This window comes from Dendrobium catenatum, unplaced genomic scaffold, assembly GCF_001605985.2.
Source record: "Dendrobium catenatum unplaced genomic scaffold, ASM160598v2 fragScaff_scaffold_71, whole genome shotgun sequence".
Lineage (NCBI taxonomy): Eukaryota > Viridiplantae > Streptophyta > Magnoliopsida > Asparagales > Orchidaceae > Dendrobium > Dendrobium catenatum.
In genome coordinates, this window is record NW_021318533.1 from 1,381,468 (window position 1) to 1,396,860 (window position 15,393).

The 15,393-nt window shown below is 34.8% G+C and overlaps 1 protein-coding gene across 2 annotated transcripts; it reads left to right on the forward strand.

The window, feature by feature from the left end:
- Positions 1-141: 141 nt before the first annotated feature.
- On the forward strand, positions 142-1,021 carry LOC110097050. 2 transcript variants are annotated; one of them, XM_020823263.2, is made up of 3 exons: positions 142-385; positions 451-555; positions 622-1,021. In XM_020823263.2, exons 1-3 carry the CDS (start codon positions 179-181, stop codon positions 991-993), a joined length of 684 nt encoding a protein of 227 aa, XP_020678922.1. In that variant the 5' UTR covers positions 142-178; the 3' UTR covers positions 994-1,021. The 2 variants fall into 2 exon arrangements, with proteins under 2 accessions (XP_020678922.1, XP_028551276.1); XM_028695443.1 differs by having other exon boundaries at positions 451-1,021.
- The last annotated feature ends 14,372 nt before the right edge of the window (positions 1,022-15,393 follow it).

The following is a 15,393-nucleotide window of genomic DNA, read 5'->3' on the forward strand; positions in this document are numbered from 1 at the left end:
TGGTTTGGAGAATTTCAGGTATATTTTTTTTTTGTATGATTTCAAATATATGATTTAATTTGTACTAATCTTTTTGATATTGCCTAAATTTGTACAGAAAGAATTTAGGTGGTTGCCTGAGTACAGCACGAGGATCAGATCTAATTTTGAGAGGAGAGGAGCGACCCGTCTCAGAGACATGTTCACGGACATTAGAAAGTCCGGGCAGAGGCCTAATTGGATTGGAGAGGGCGTTTGGGCAGATTTGAGTAGTGCTTGGGCTACCCCGGAGTTTATAAAAATGAGAGAGCAGAATAAACAGAACAGAGCCTCTGACTGCGGCGGTTTAGGAAGCTCTCTTCATACTGGTGGATCTGTACCTCATACAGAACATAGGCGGCGACTGGTAAGTGTTTTGAATTGGTTTATTACATATATTTATGTTAGTATAACTAAGCATCAAATTTTCAGAAAGCGCACCTGGGTCGGGAGCCAACACCATTGGAGCTGCATACAAGAACTCATCAACATCAAGCTGACCAGAAGTGGGTTGATGAGAAATCTAAGAAGGCTCATGTGAGTAAAATTTTTTGGATTTTTAGAATAAATATTTATTTTAATAAAACTATTTGTAACTTGCAGGATGATTTCTTACGAGTTAGAGAAAGTAGGCAGTCCACTGGCGAGGGATCATCTTCTGGATCGGCCCATACTTCTGAGTATCAGACATGGTCAGAAGTTGTTGGTGGAAGACAGAGGGGGAGGGTATATGGCATGGGTTCACAAGCTTTTGCTATTGAGGGTAGTTCATACACCTCTGCATTCCATGATCCAAGTGGAGCTGAAGAATCTGTAAGTGAGAGGGTTGCAGCACTTACTAGAGAGATTGAAGAGATGAAAAGGGTTCAGAATGAAATGCAAGCAGAGTTGCAATCCTACAGAGCTGGAAAACAAAGGAAGAAGGACCAACAGGAGCAGCCATCTGCAGACAGTGAGGATACCGATGATGATTAGATGTTTATTATGTTTGATGAATGTATTAATTAGAACTTGTGAACTTCTGAACTGGTGATTGTAGCATTATCATGAACTATTTTGTGAATTTGTGATTGTAATGTTGTGATGAATTTTGTATTTTCTGGTTGTGATGAATATAGCGGCGTGTTGCCCAACATATATATGCTTTTTCTGCAGGTTTAGACTTTAGGGTGAACCTCCCTCAAATAGAGGGGATGCTGTCAATTTTTTTTTTCAGGTGCTACAGGTTTCCGGCGGCTAACCGGCGGTTTGGCCGCCGGAAACTACGATACCGGACGGGTAAGATATAGCCGCCGGTGTTATTATTAAACCGCCGGTGAATACCGGCGGCTTACCGACGGTCACCGGCGGTTATACGATGGACGTACGACGGTTTAAACCGTCGGTAATACCGACGGCTATAACCGCCGTCAACCGCCGGTAAGTTACCGGCGGTCTAACGGCGCCGTCCGGCGGTCTAATGAACCAGACGACGCCAGGTTTAACCGCCGGAACACCGCCGGTACTCTGACCGGCGGTTTTCCGGCGGTTACATTACCGGCGGCCAAACCGCCGAAAGACCGACGGTTGAAATTCCGGTGATCACCGGCGGTATGGGCCGCCGGAAAACCGCCGCAAAAATAAACCGCCGGTAAAAGGCCGTCGGAATTTGTTTCCTACGCCGTTTTTACCGGCGGTCACTGAACCGCCGTTAGACCGCCGGTAATTTGTCAAACCGCCGGTAATTTTACACTAACCGCCGGAAAAAACCGCCGGTTTTCACTGTTTTTCCTGTAGTGACTTTAATAAATAAAAAATCATAGGTACTTTAAAAAAAATGGAAAAAATAAAAGGCTGTGATTGGATCCTTTTTGGTTCAAGGTGGTGGTGTGTGAACTCCATAGAAAAGTTGAGTATCGTTTACCTCAGCTTACCAACCTCATTCATCAAACTGAAATGTACGTGGAACAAGCTAGCTAGCTTTGCATCTCTTTACACGCAAGCCTTTTTTTTATTTATTCTTAGAGAAAACAAAAATATTAGGTACTGTGATATTCTATTGAGAATAAAGGAAAGAGATGGAGAAAAGGAAAATTAATAAATAATAAATAATAGATAAAGCTATATAGTTTTCATATTCTTTCATTTCTTTGTGCTATTGTTCTTATATATATATATTTTTTTTTTTTTTTTTTTTTTTTTTTTTTACCCAAAAAAAAATATATTTTTTTTTTTCAAAAAAAAGTCAAAATCTCATAATTAAAAATGGGTCAAAATACAGTAAATCTTTTGACAAAAACTTCATAAATTTAAGATGTGAGCGACTTTATAAAGAATTTTTATGACAGAATATATATCCCTCTTTTTTCTTTTTTACACGTTCGAAAATGTCTTTCAGCTCTTTTTTATCTTTATTTTTTTAATATACAAAAAATATGCCATATGAGCTCTCATCATGACCTATGCTCCGCAATTCAGGCTTCGTTTGGAATTGCTTTCTTACTGCTTCTTAAAACAGCTTTCTCGTACAAAAATTATTATTTTTTACTAAAAAACTGCTTAATCATCCCAAGCGAAGCCTCAATCATACTTTCAAGATCTTATATTCAAACAGTCATTGATCACGCACTTATGATCGTGCTCGGCAAACCTCCTATTGAGGTCTCTAAAATAGTTTTTTTTTATTTTAAATCTTTTGTTACACACAATAATGTTGTGTGTTGTCTACTACTCTTATTTAAGCTTCAGTTGGAGCAATTTTTTTGTTGTTTTTTAAAACAGTTTTTAAATATAATTTTTTTTTTAAATTAGAATTTTTAACTAAAAATTAATTTTAAAAATAGTAAGAAAACTATGATTGCATCTAATATAAAAGCTTGATATATTCCGATGCATGCAAGCATATCACATCAGAAGCTATTAATACCTTGTTTTCTCATAAGATAAATAATAGAAAACTCATTTGAAAAAAAAAATATTTATTTTAATTTCCTTTATGAAAAAATAATACTTTGATTGTAAATTTTCTAATTCAAAAACATGAAGTAATTATCTTATATCTAAACGTTATATATTTGTATTAAATGTCTTTTTCTTTTTATCATTTATTTTATATTTATAATAAAAAAAATTCCTAATGTTTTTCTTATAATTTTAGTCAACCACATTATTGCATTTAGGGGTGTCAATTCGGGTCAGCGGGTCGGGTTCGGGTCAAACCCGGAATTGACCCGGCACTATTTGGGTCAACCCGTACCTGACCCGTTTTTAAAAATGGGTCAGGTTTCCGAACCCGAACCCGACCCAATTCGGGTCCGGGTCAACCCGACCCAACACGAATGACCTGAAGCTGACCTAAAATTGCTAATTTCCGGGTCAAAAATCGGGCCAATATTCGATTTTCGGGTCAATCTCGGGTTTTCGGGTCAAATATGATTTTTCGTATCACTTTCGGGTCAATTTCGGGTTGCTGGGTCAACCTGAACCCAACTTGATTTTTAAAACGGGTTGATTTGTTCAACCCGAACCCGACCCGTTTCGGGTTCGGATTGACCCGAACCCGGATTTTTCCGGATCGTGTTTCGGGTCGTGTCAAAAATTGACACCACTAATTGCATTGAGATGCTCGACAGATCGATAAAGCATATTTATTTATTTGTTTGCGTGTAAATTAGTTCTGAAATACATTTGGATTTGGCTTGCAGTGTAATAAATAATATAGGAATGGCTAAGAGGAGGCGTTGTGGCCTTACCATGCTTTAACAGCTCATTGTTCATCCCCCCTACACTGAGCTCGATCAAATGGCTTAAACGGGACTCGTTTCTTAATATGGAAGCTTCAATGGATAACACGAATTACACGATAAATATATGACGTAATTTGTCTATTTTAATGCCACGTCACTATCATCATTATTTGTGGTCCATTTTCTCTAAGTTTATATTGCCAGTCTATTACTGTCCAAAAATAATTTAGGTTTTATATGCTAAGTATTTCAAATTAGCAATAGGATGGAAGTTTGAAAAATAGGTTCTTAATTTTATAGGTAAATTAATAAAATTAGTTGATATTATGATTTATAGGAAGACAAAAATATTCTAAATATTTAAAAAAATTAAATGGGTTCGAGAGAAGGCTAAGGAGATTAATAGTTTTTTATTTAAATTATGAAATTCAGATAGGAGTCGTATTAGAAATAGCGTATGTGATTATAGATAAAGATTTGAAGGATAATGTTGTAGAAATTAATAAAATTGTTAATATATATCAAATTTGAGAAAAGATATGAGCATATCATCACTTTTTTTTCCAAGATAATAATTGTATTGACTAATAAAAGGGTTACAAAAGCAAGCGGAAAGAAACAAAATTACAGAACTGAACACAACTAATAAAAGCAACCTCATAAAAAGAAAGCAAAAATCCACCTGAGGGCTCAGCATAAAGCCGAGACTACCAACATCCTCGAGACTGCTCAAGGACCATCCAGAAGGGATCATCAACGGTTGCCACAAGAAAGTCGACGAGGTTACGAGCCCCAGCCACGTCATAGCCCCGCAACTAAAAACCGAACGATGAGCAAACCGATCAAACGGCCAAAAACAAGCAAAGTAAAAACAAATTATCTTCTTCTACCACCTCGATTCCAAAATTTCCCACGAGAGGCAACCCTCAGAGGTTTATCAGGAACCATTTTAAAATCAAAGTCAGGATTTGAAAAAGAGTCAGGATCAGAACCATCTTCAGACGAATTGTTCAACCAGTCACCATGGATCCTAATTTCCATACCGAGACTAATACCCAACATAGTTTGGGATGCCAATAAATTTACAGGAACATTAATCAACCTATTTTGTACATCCAAATCCACCACCTGGCCCCCCACATTAGAGTCAACCTCCCTAACATTAAGCTGCATCCGATCAGAAACTTCCTCATCACCCAGAACAGGCGAATTGCCATGAAGCAAACCACTAACCACGGCAGGTAAAGTCGCAGCAATATCAGGATTATGACCCAACCCCTCACTAACATCCGGCACCGAAATAACTTCAGCTGTATGCCCAATATCAGCACACGAGGGAAAAAAAGGCATCGCATTAGGAGACAACAAATTATCAACCACATCCGTAGTACCTACATCAATTACAACATTTCCTTCCCTAATGATATCCAAATTCACATCCACAGGAGGATTTAAAACCAGCTCCCCACAAGGGAGAACTACAAGCTCAACCAATCCTAACACATTCGGCTCTAGCACAACATTGACATCCGATACACCTGCAACACCAGGCATAGTTTACACAGGCACCTCGCATTGGGCAATCACAGGTTTAGAAGTTTTAAGGTTGGGATGTAAAATAGGGCAGGACTCCTTAGAATGACCTAAAGAATTACAGTGCATACAGAAGCTAGGAATATCATCAAAATTAACATTTTGTACATACCCCGATTCCACAGAGCCAACCCAAACCTTATCAGCATGTTTCTTGGTAACATCCATCTCAACCAGTATGCGAGCCATGAACGGTCAAGAACCAGACGTCGTAGCCAAGTCCGATTTGAGCGGCCTTCCAAAGAGAGAACCTAAACCGAAAAGAATCCTAGGTGAAAATAAATGAGGTCTAAGAAGGGGGAAAGACACCCAAATCGGCACAATCGGGGAATCAACCTCAACATCTAAATGGGGAGACCATTTCACCACTTTCATATAACAATTTTGGACAAAGTAAGATCGGTGTGAAAAAATTCAGCAATAATCAAAATCATTCACCAGTTTTATCAAAACATTCTATTGATTGAGAACAGTGACTGAAAAATCCCCAATCAGCTTTAAATTAAAACAGAAATTTCGAATTGCATCAACAGAAGGCCTCCGCCCCGGAAAACGACCAACCAGTGAGAACTCAAAGGGCTTAGCAAGCGCCCGAACCTCTTCTTCAGAAATTAACAAAGCCGGTAATCCATGATGATAAGAAAAGCCAAGTTCAGGAAAAACAGAAGAAGAAATACCCGAAACAGCATCTTTAAACGAAAGAGGAGCTGCAGCCCCACCCAAAAAGCCGGGATCCTGCAACCGGGAAGACGACATTCACAATCTCAAGGAAAAACCAGAAGATTAGAGGAGAAAAAAGCTCTTTCAAGCAAAGGAACGGAAGAGGCGGCGTAACCCTAGCAGAGCAGACGACATCGCTAACTTTGATATTGTCGTGAAGGTTAGTTTTATTAATGTGATAGGCATATCATCACTTATAAGAATGAATATTGTAAAACTCAAATTGATTATTTTCTTATAAAAAATTATTTAGATTGGAAATGTTGTAAAGTTAATTATAGTGAAAGTTTAGATATCCAACATCACTTATTAGTTTTAGAATTTAAGATGAATGGACAAAATATGAAAAATCAAGTAAAATATTATCCTTGGATTAGATGAGGGCATTTAAAGAGCATTAATAAAAATATTTTTGAGACAAAATCAAGATATTAAGGTATTGATTGTGCATGAGGAAGTTAATATTATGTGGGGAAAAATTAGCTAATGATATTAAAAATATTGCAAATGATGTGCTTAAACTATCAAAAAGAAAAAAACACCTAATAGAAAAAATAGTTGGTGGTTGAATCAAATGATTAAAAAAATCAGAGATAAGAAGATTTATTATAAGAAGTGGTCAAGATATAAAAGCTTGAAAATTTGGAAAAGATATAAAGGTGTTCCTAAGGAATCTAAGAAAGCAATGTGTAATGCAAAGGATTTAAATTTTAATAATTTATATAATATATTAGATAGGAAGAAGGGCAAAAAATGTATGTATAAGTTAGCTAAGAAAAGAGATAAGAGAAGGCTTTAGTTCAAGTGAAGTTTATTAAAGATGAAAATCAAAAGGTGTTTTTATTAGAAGAGGATATTCAATAAATATGGATGAGATATTTCATTAAGGTTTTTAATAAAGCATTATGAGAATACAATTAAATTTTGTGACCTTGGTTAGTACCCAAAATAAAAATATATATATATATTTTTTTTTATCGTCGTAGTAAAATCGAAGTTAAAGAGGCTTTAAAGAAAATGAAGTGAGTAAAAATTACTCGACATAGAATAAAGGAAGTTAAATAATTAATCACTATTGTATAAAAATTTAGAAAAAAAATATTTATATAGAATCAAATGGTATCTTAAAAGTTATTGTTTTAAAACCTCTTTTCCTTTCCCATACTATGAAAATAGAAGGTAGGATAACTTTGAGTTAACACAACTCAATAAGTCATATTTATCAATCTAAATTTTTAATTAAATCCTTCACCAAGCATTTAATGAAATATTTAATTAAAAGTAATATAAGAAATTTCTGTGTTAGACAAAATAATAATTATATTCATAAAAATTCAAATAATAGTGCTAGAAAAAGAAATAAATAAGTACTTCATATCAGAAAGAATTTAAAGAATTCTGACCCTTATGCCTCTCATCAGACAGAATTTAGAGAATTGAGACCATTATGCCTCTATCAGACAGAATTCAGATTTTTGACCATTATGACTCCCAAAAAATAGAGTTTGCATATAGCACTAGAATATACCCTGGACATTAGAATTTTTGTAGAAAATATTTCGTCAGATTTAAGTAAGCTGGCAAAAAATCCGCCAGAAGTTTCGCCAGTAATTTCTAGCACATTTTCTGCTAAAGGTTTCCACTGGTTTTGCAAAAACCGACATCTTTGCTGGTAGTTTTTCTTCCTCAAACTTTTTGGTGGTTTATCTGCAAGTTACACCGCCACTTCTACCGGCGGATATAATTCAGCCAAAAATTCCACCAGTATATCAAGGTTTTCCTTAGTGTCCACCCACACCAAATCTCCTTGGAATCACCATTTCAATCAAATAAGTATATAATTCATTTTATTGCAGAAAAAGAAGTATAAATAGACTCACATTTCAGAAAATAACAGAATGCTTTAACGATAGGAAGTGAAATGTACTACTAAGCAAAAATGCATTATTTCAGAATATAATCAAATTATCAAAAAAAAATTCAAAGTATCGTCTTAAAAGCTTTAATTGTACTACAACATTATTTTTGAAAACCAAAATAATTTCTTATTTCTAAATTCCCTTCATTTTCTAATTTATCAAGTGAAAATTATTTAGGTAAATAGCTAAATTTATAGAACTATTTAAAACATATAGAAAATTACTCAACGAAAGTTTTACAGATAACAAGTTATCCACATTTTTTTCCTAACAGAATTATAAATTATATTAAAAAAATTAGAATTTTTTTTTTATTTTTGAAAGTTAATTAAGATAGGCAAAATGCAACCTATCTATAGCCCGATAAGCTTTAGAACTAGGTTGTCGGTTGAAAACAACCCGAAGCGATACGAAATAAACTTTCTCTCTCACTCTCCAGCACTAACAAATTTGAGGGAAATGGAATGAATCAAATAGTGAAAAAAATGATATTTTTAATATAAAAATTTGGTCTAGCGCCACAGCGCCCAATTGAGCAAGCGATGCAGCGCTCTCTTTGGGAGCCTACAACGCAGTAGCGCTACCCCCAGTGTGGCGACATGGATTAATTTCCAATTTTTCATAGAGCTTAGAGCCACTACGGTGCCAACCCCAGCGTCGTAGTACCCCAAAGGGAAAATTATAGATTTCCAAAACATGTAAACAGACCCCTAGGGCATGCTATTGAATATATGGAGACTTTTATATACATACAAAATATACTCAGACAAAAGAGTTTTAATTGCAAAAAAAATAGTGGATTATCTCAAATCAGGTCAAGCCAAAACTGGTAGAACCATACACTAATTATGGAGGTGTCATAACTCTCCCCTCCTCAGCAAAATATTATCCTCGATATCTCAGTACCCAGATTACCAAAACATGTTAGGATATAACGGCCTCATCTTAGATTCCTTCTCCCAAGTAACCTCTCCTCCGTTCTATTCTTCCATTGGACTTTAATCATTGGAATATATTTATTCCTTAAACTTCTAACATCATAAGCAAGAATCCCAAATCTTCTAATGCCTTTCATTAGCATGATGTTCTTGTATACAAAGTTTCCCACTTGAAACTCTACTTCTTGGTGTTTGGCATCATAATAATATGTATGCCTATCTTGCACAACATTTAGTCTGTCTTTGATCAGAAGTATCTTTTCAGTAACATCTTTGACTAAAATTGGTCCAATTAGATTCCTTACACTGACCTTTATCCAAGACAACGGGGTTCTATATTTTCTACTATAAAGAGTTTCATAAGGAGTCATATACATATTTAACTAAAAGTTGTTATTAATTATAGGTAAATTCGATCAAAGGAATGTGATCCTTCCATCCACTGTCAAAATTCAAAACATATACCCTTAGAAGATCATTTAGTACTACAATAGTTCTCTCAGACTATTCAATGATCCGCAGATAAAATATTGTATTAAAATGTGATTTCATACCCAAATCTTATTGAATACCCCTCCATAATCTGGAGGTGAACCTACCCTCTCTGTCGGAAATGATCATCCTCAATTTGATTTCCCATATAATTAAATAATTTCATTTATGTACACTTGTGCTAATTTATCTACGAAATCATTCTATCATATCATAATGAAATGAGTAGACTTTGTCAAATGATCCACTACAACCTAGATGGCATCATTCCTCTGTCTTTACCAAGGAGAAGCAATCGTGAATTCCATTGTCACATCTTCTCATTTCTATTCTAAAATAGATAACGATTGTAAAAAACTTCCCGATCATTGGCATTTCATTTTCATTAACTAACAAGCTTCACATTTAGAAATAAAGTCTAATACAATGTTTTTCAATCCAAGTCACCAAAACATATCTTTCATATCATTTTTTTTTTTTTTGCTTACTAGGTGAATAGTATAACCATAATAATGAGTTTCATGTAGAATTTATTACCTCATATTTTTTATAAATAGAAACATACAATATATTCTTTTAAAAGATAACACTAGAGTCAGATACTCCTAGTTCAAATTTCTTACCCAACTTGATCTGAGCAATTAGCTTCAAATATTCTGCTCCTAAAATCCTTTCGTACCAAATTGATGACTCCAAATAGAAGAAGAAGTGAAGCATTCCTCCGACTCCTAAAGTCTAGTCTCACAATCAAATGTCTAGATGAATGTTACTGACTTCTAAGTCAATCTCATCAGAGGTGCAGAAATTTAGAAAAAAAAAAACATTCCATAAACTTCATGTAATAATCGCTTATACCTAAAAAAGTTATGTACCTCAGATACATTAGTAGGCCTTGGCCAATCAACAACAACCTGAACCTTATGGAGATTTACATAAATATATGTAGTACTCACCAAATGCCCCGAAAAAGAAGTACTCCTCATCCAAACCTCACAATTAGATAATTTGGTATAAATCTTATGATGCCTCAGAATCTCCAACATAATATTCAGATGTCATGTATGATCTTCCTTAATTATAGAATAAATCAAAATATCATATATAAAAAAGATTGCAAATTGATATAAATATTCTCAAAATAACATATTCATCATATCCATGAAAATTATTTGTGTGTTAGGCACACCGAAAGGCATGACTAAGAATTTAAAATGTTCGTACTAAGTACAGAAAACAATATTTATCGCATCTTCTCCTTTACTTTTAACTTATAGTATACAGATCTCAAATTGATCTTAAAAATATATAGAGGATTTGAAAGGCTAGCTTGTTAAATAAATCATCAATTCTTGGTAGATGATACTTGTTCTTAATAGTAACCTTATTTAGTTCCATGTAATCGATACACATATACATCACACCATCCTTCTTTTCACAAACTAAACAAATGCTTCTCATGGGGACATATTAGGACGAGAGTAAATCCTTTATCTGCCAACACATGAATATATACTTTTAACTACTAAAGTTTATTAGGTACCATTCTATATGAAGCCTTAGATATCAGAGTTGTACCCAAAACTATATCAATATAGAATTTAATGCCTTTGTTTGGAGTTAAACTCACTAACTCCTCAGAAAAAATATCCAAAAACTCTGGCACTATCAGTATACTAGAAAGAGAACTAAAACTTATAGTTTATCTATTTGCACAGCATAAATCAATCAAGATATAACTCCACTAACTCCCTGAAATAAGCAACTCTCACTACCAAGAAATAATGTGAGTTTCTTGTTTAAAAAATCAATTTAAGCTTCATACTGACTCATCCAATCCATGCCCAAAATGACATCAAACACAAAAATGGGTAAAAAAATCAAACTAGACCTCCACTGCCTATAAAATTTCTCTAAATCACAAAATCATATCCTACTAGCTATCATGTCATCTCTAATCGATAAAGTAATAGATAGAGAAAAAGACGACAATATAAAAGGCAAGTGCAGTGAATCAAAGTAGCGCTCATAAATAAATAAATAAATAACTCTAAAATATGAATAATATGATAAGACTTATAAAAAATATAAGCCATACATATAAAACTATCTTGATCATCCCTGATATTATGTCGAGTCAGATATTGCAAACACATGCTTGAATCAAAGCTAGTGCTATGAAACCATTAGGCTCTCTTTGACCTAAGGTAGTCTACCTGCAGCAGAGCCTGCTATAGATCCATAACCATCACCACTACCTATACCAAATGATCCTTCAAAAAATGTACAGAGTAAACCTATTCTTGGTATCCCTGCAGATCTAACTGTACTCTCAGACTTTGACTTAGAACGTTGGCCGGGTCCTACATGTGGACCTTCAGCTGCCCTATGTACAACGTACTTGCATCCAAAATTTTAATATATCATCCTATAGCACTGACCATAATGTCTTCTCCCACAACTATAACACCTCGATGATTAAAGGTGTCAAAATGGGTTTTCGGGTTGGGTTCAAGTCCAACCAAAAATTGACCCGCGCGCCTTCAACTAATCCAACCTGAACCTAACCCGATTATGCAAACAGGTTGAGAAATCAGACCTGGACAAACCCACTGGGCTACCAATTTGATCCAACATGACCTTTTAACCCGAATAACTAGTAGCTGCAAGTGAGTGCGGGTGTGGGCCATGCGTTCAAGGCAAAGGGAGAGGGTTCAGACTATGCGGGTGAGTTGGTGAGTGCTAAGTGAGAGAGAATGTGTGCTACAGGCCTGCGGGGTATGAGCATGGGTGCAAGATTTCAACAACATATGCAAGCCTTTGGGGTTAGCACAAGGTTGCGGGCAAAGCGAGCACAAATGATACACGCACTAGTGATGCAAGTGTTGTTGCCCTGCCTAAGTTGGTATGGTGTAGCGGATGCAGTGCAGTGCAGGAAGCTAGAAAGGTGGGTGTAAGCTAAAACTAGTGTCAAATCAAGGTCATTTTTGAGTTAGTGGATTGGCATGAACTAGACCCATTTTTTTTAAACAGGCCATACGAAGGAACTCGACCCCGACCCATTTAGTAAATGGGTCAATCCAAACTTGAATTTTTTGGGTTGGGTTTGAATTGGGTTATCGGGTCAAATCAATAATCGACACTTCTATCAGTGACCCACTAACAGAACCAAAACTAGCTATGATGTCACTATCAAAGATACATATTATCCACCACTCCTGGACTCAAGGAGTCCAAACCTTCTTATCTTCCTAGAGTATCCACTACTAGAAGTCTTACCACCAAACCTCTTCCTACTAGTAATCCAAAATTGTTGAGTATCTATTATATCATTCTTTATTAAAGGAGCTCGCTCTATTAACCAAAAAAAAAAAATCAAAGATATGGAATGGGACCTGTGGCTGCCTTAAACTATCTTGGACCCCTCTCAGAAATCTATAGCACTTTTCCTCGAGAGTGCTAACAACATCAAAGCATATCTATCTAAAAAAAAAAAAAAAAGATCTGCCTTATTATGCATTACAATTTAGCACCACTGAATCATCCTCATAAAAGTATCGTGTATCTACTAACATGCACAAGGGGTTAAATCATGATCCAAATATATCAGTGAATTCCTCCTAATTTATTAGGAAGTTCAATCTCCCCTAAAATTTCTCATCTTGTTGGCCCATCCACCAATGCTCTACCTCTCCATCTAATAAAAAAACTATCAAAGGAACCTTCCTCTTAGGAGGATAATACCTATCATCAAACATCTTCTCCAATCTCCTCAACCAATTCTCTGTCACTTTGCGATCAATATCTCACTATAACCTTTGATCGAGGCTTCATCCTCAATAATATCTTTAAATGTCGGTCTACATCATTAGATCGAACAATAGGAACCCTACTCTATTCATCACCCATCAGTTGGGCTATCAGACTAGCAAATTTTTAAATAATATTATAACTAATAGTGCTAGGAAAAGAAATAAACAAATACTTTATATCTTATAAAATTTAAAGAATTTTGACCCTTATGCCTCCCATAAGACATAATTTAAAGAATTCAGACTCTTATAACTTCTAATAAATCGAGTGTGTATAAAATACCAGAATGTGCTCTCGGCACCAGAATGTGCATTTAGCACTAGATCTGAACTTCCTTTACCTACATCAGATCTCCTCAAAATAATACATTTCAAACAAATAAGTATATAATCCATTTCATTGTAAAAAAAGTGTAAATATATCCACTTTAGAACTTAATAGAATGCTTTAAAGGTAAGAAACACAATGTACTACTAAGAAGAAATGCACCATTTCAAGATATAATCAAATTTTTAGAGATTATTCAAAACCTTTGTGACATATTCGATCATGATAATCACCACTAGCAACCATCATCACCCATTCTCACCTATCTATCATCACTTGAATGCCATGAGGTGACTATCATCGCTTGATCGTTATTGCCTGATTAACATCATCAAGCTGCATCACCCAACCGCTATCATCTAACCATTGATGCCCAATTATTATCACCTAGTTGCTATCATTTGACTATCATCCCTTTTAAATTCTCGAGTATTCTCCACCATATTCATTGAGTTCAAACTTGTACCATGTAATTTCATCTCCTCTAAATATTAAAGTAAAGAGTACAACAAATCATTATAATTAGGCATAGCTTCTTGATTTTTTTTTTTTGAATTTTTCCATGCAAAAAATTTGGTATCTCTTTCAACTATCATTTATCTATATGTGTTGAATCTCGTATATAAAATTAAAATATTTAACTAAAATAATTTTTACTTACACATATAGATAAAATAAATTAAAAATAATTCATATTAGACACAAACTTGTTGATTTATAAACCCAAAATAATGAAATCACGTGACCTGGCATAGTTGAAATAATTTTATTATTATATGCCATAGCTTAAAAAAGATGGTCTTTTAGTTAAGAAAGACATTGATATAATGTTGTAGACATGAACAATGGATGTCTATAATTAAAAAAAGGAGCTTTAAGATATTGGAATTATCTTTTAGTGATAATTGATGATCACTTTAGTTGTTATCTTAGAGGGTGAGAGACCAAAGATCAAATTAAGAACAAGAAGATAATCATAAGCCTTAGTGGTTGTCTATTATTGACATTAGTGTTATTGGCAGGCATTGAGATTGATTGTAATCTCAAACGACGGCCTTGTTGGTGATTACAAGCGTTGAGGTTGATATTAATGACCAACATCAATGACAGGTATTAAGTTGATGTCAACAATGACAATCAGTCCAGTTGGCAACGATGTGTGTACACATTTGTGTCAACATGATACATCATCCTTTTTAGCGATGACAGGCAATAAAGTTGATGTCAAATATATACGTCGACATTAGTGTTGATAGCGTGACTCAAATTAATAGATATCGACGGTGTGCATTAGCTTTATTCGTAATAAATAGCATGCATCCATATTTGTGTCGACAACATGCATCAAATTTATTGATACTAGTGCTCATCAAAGTATGTATTGATGGAATGCATCAGCCTTATTGGCCATACCGCACCACGATGTTGGTACTGAAATCATTCATCAAGCATATTGGTGATGGAGGACATAAGCTTTGTTGCAATCATTTACATCAATGTTAGTGTTGATGATGTGCATTAGTTTTATTGTCGATAGCATGCAACAATAATGACAATGGCTTACATCAATCTTGTTATAGATAATGTACATCGATATTAGTGGTGATGGCATGCATTGACTTTATTAATGATATTGTGTTTTGACTTTTGTTTCAATGTTATGCATCTACCTTGCTACTGATGGCATATATTGATATGTGTCAACTGCATGTATCAAACTTATTAGGAATAAAATATTTTGAGGTCGGTATTGATAACATGCATCAACATGATTTGGCAAAAAAGTGATGATAGTTAGATGATGGTAATAAGGCGACAATAGTTGGGCGAGCAATCACTAGTGATGCGTGA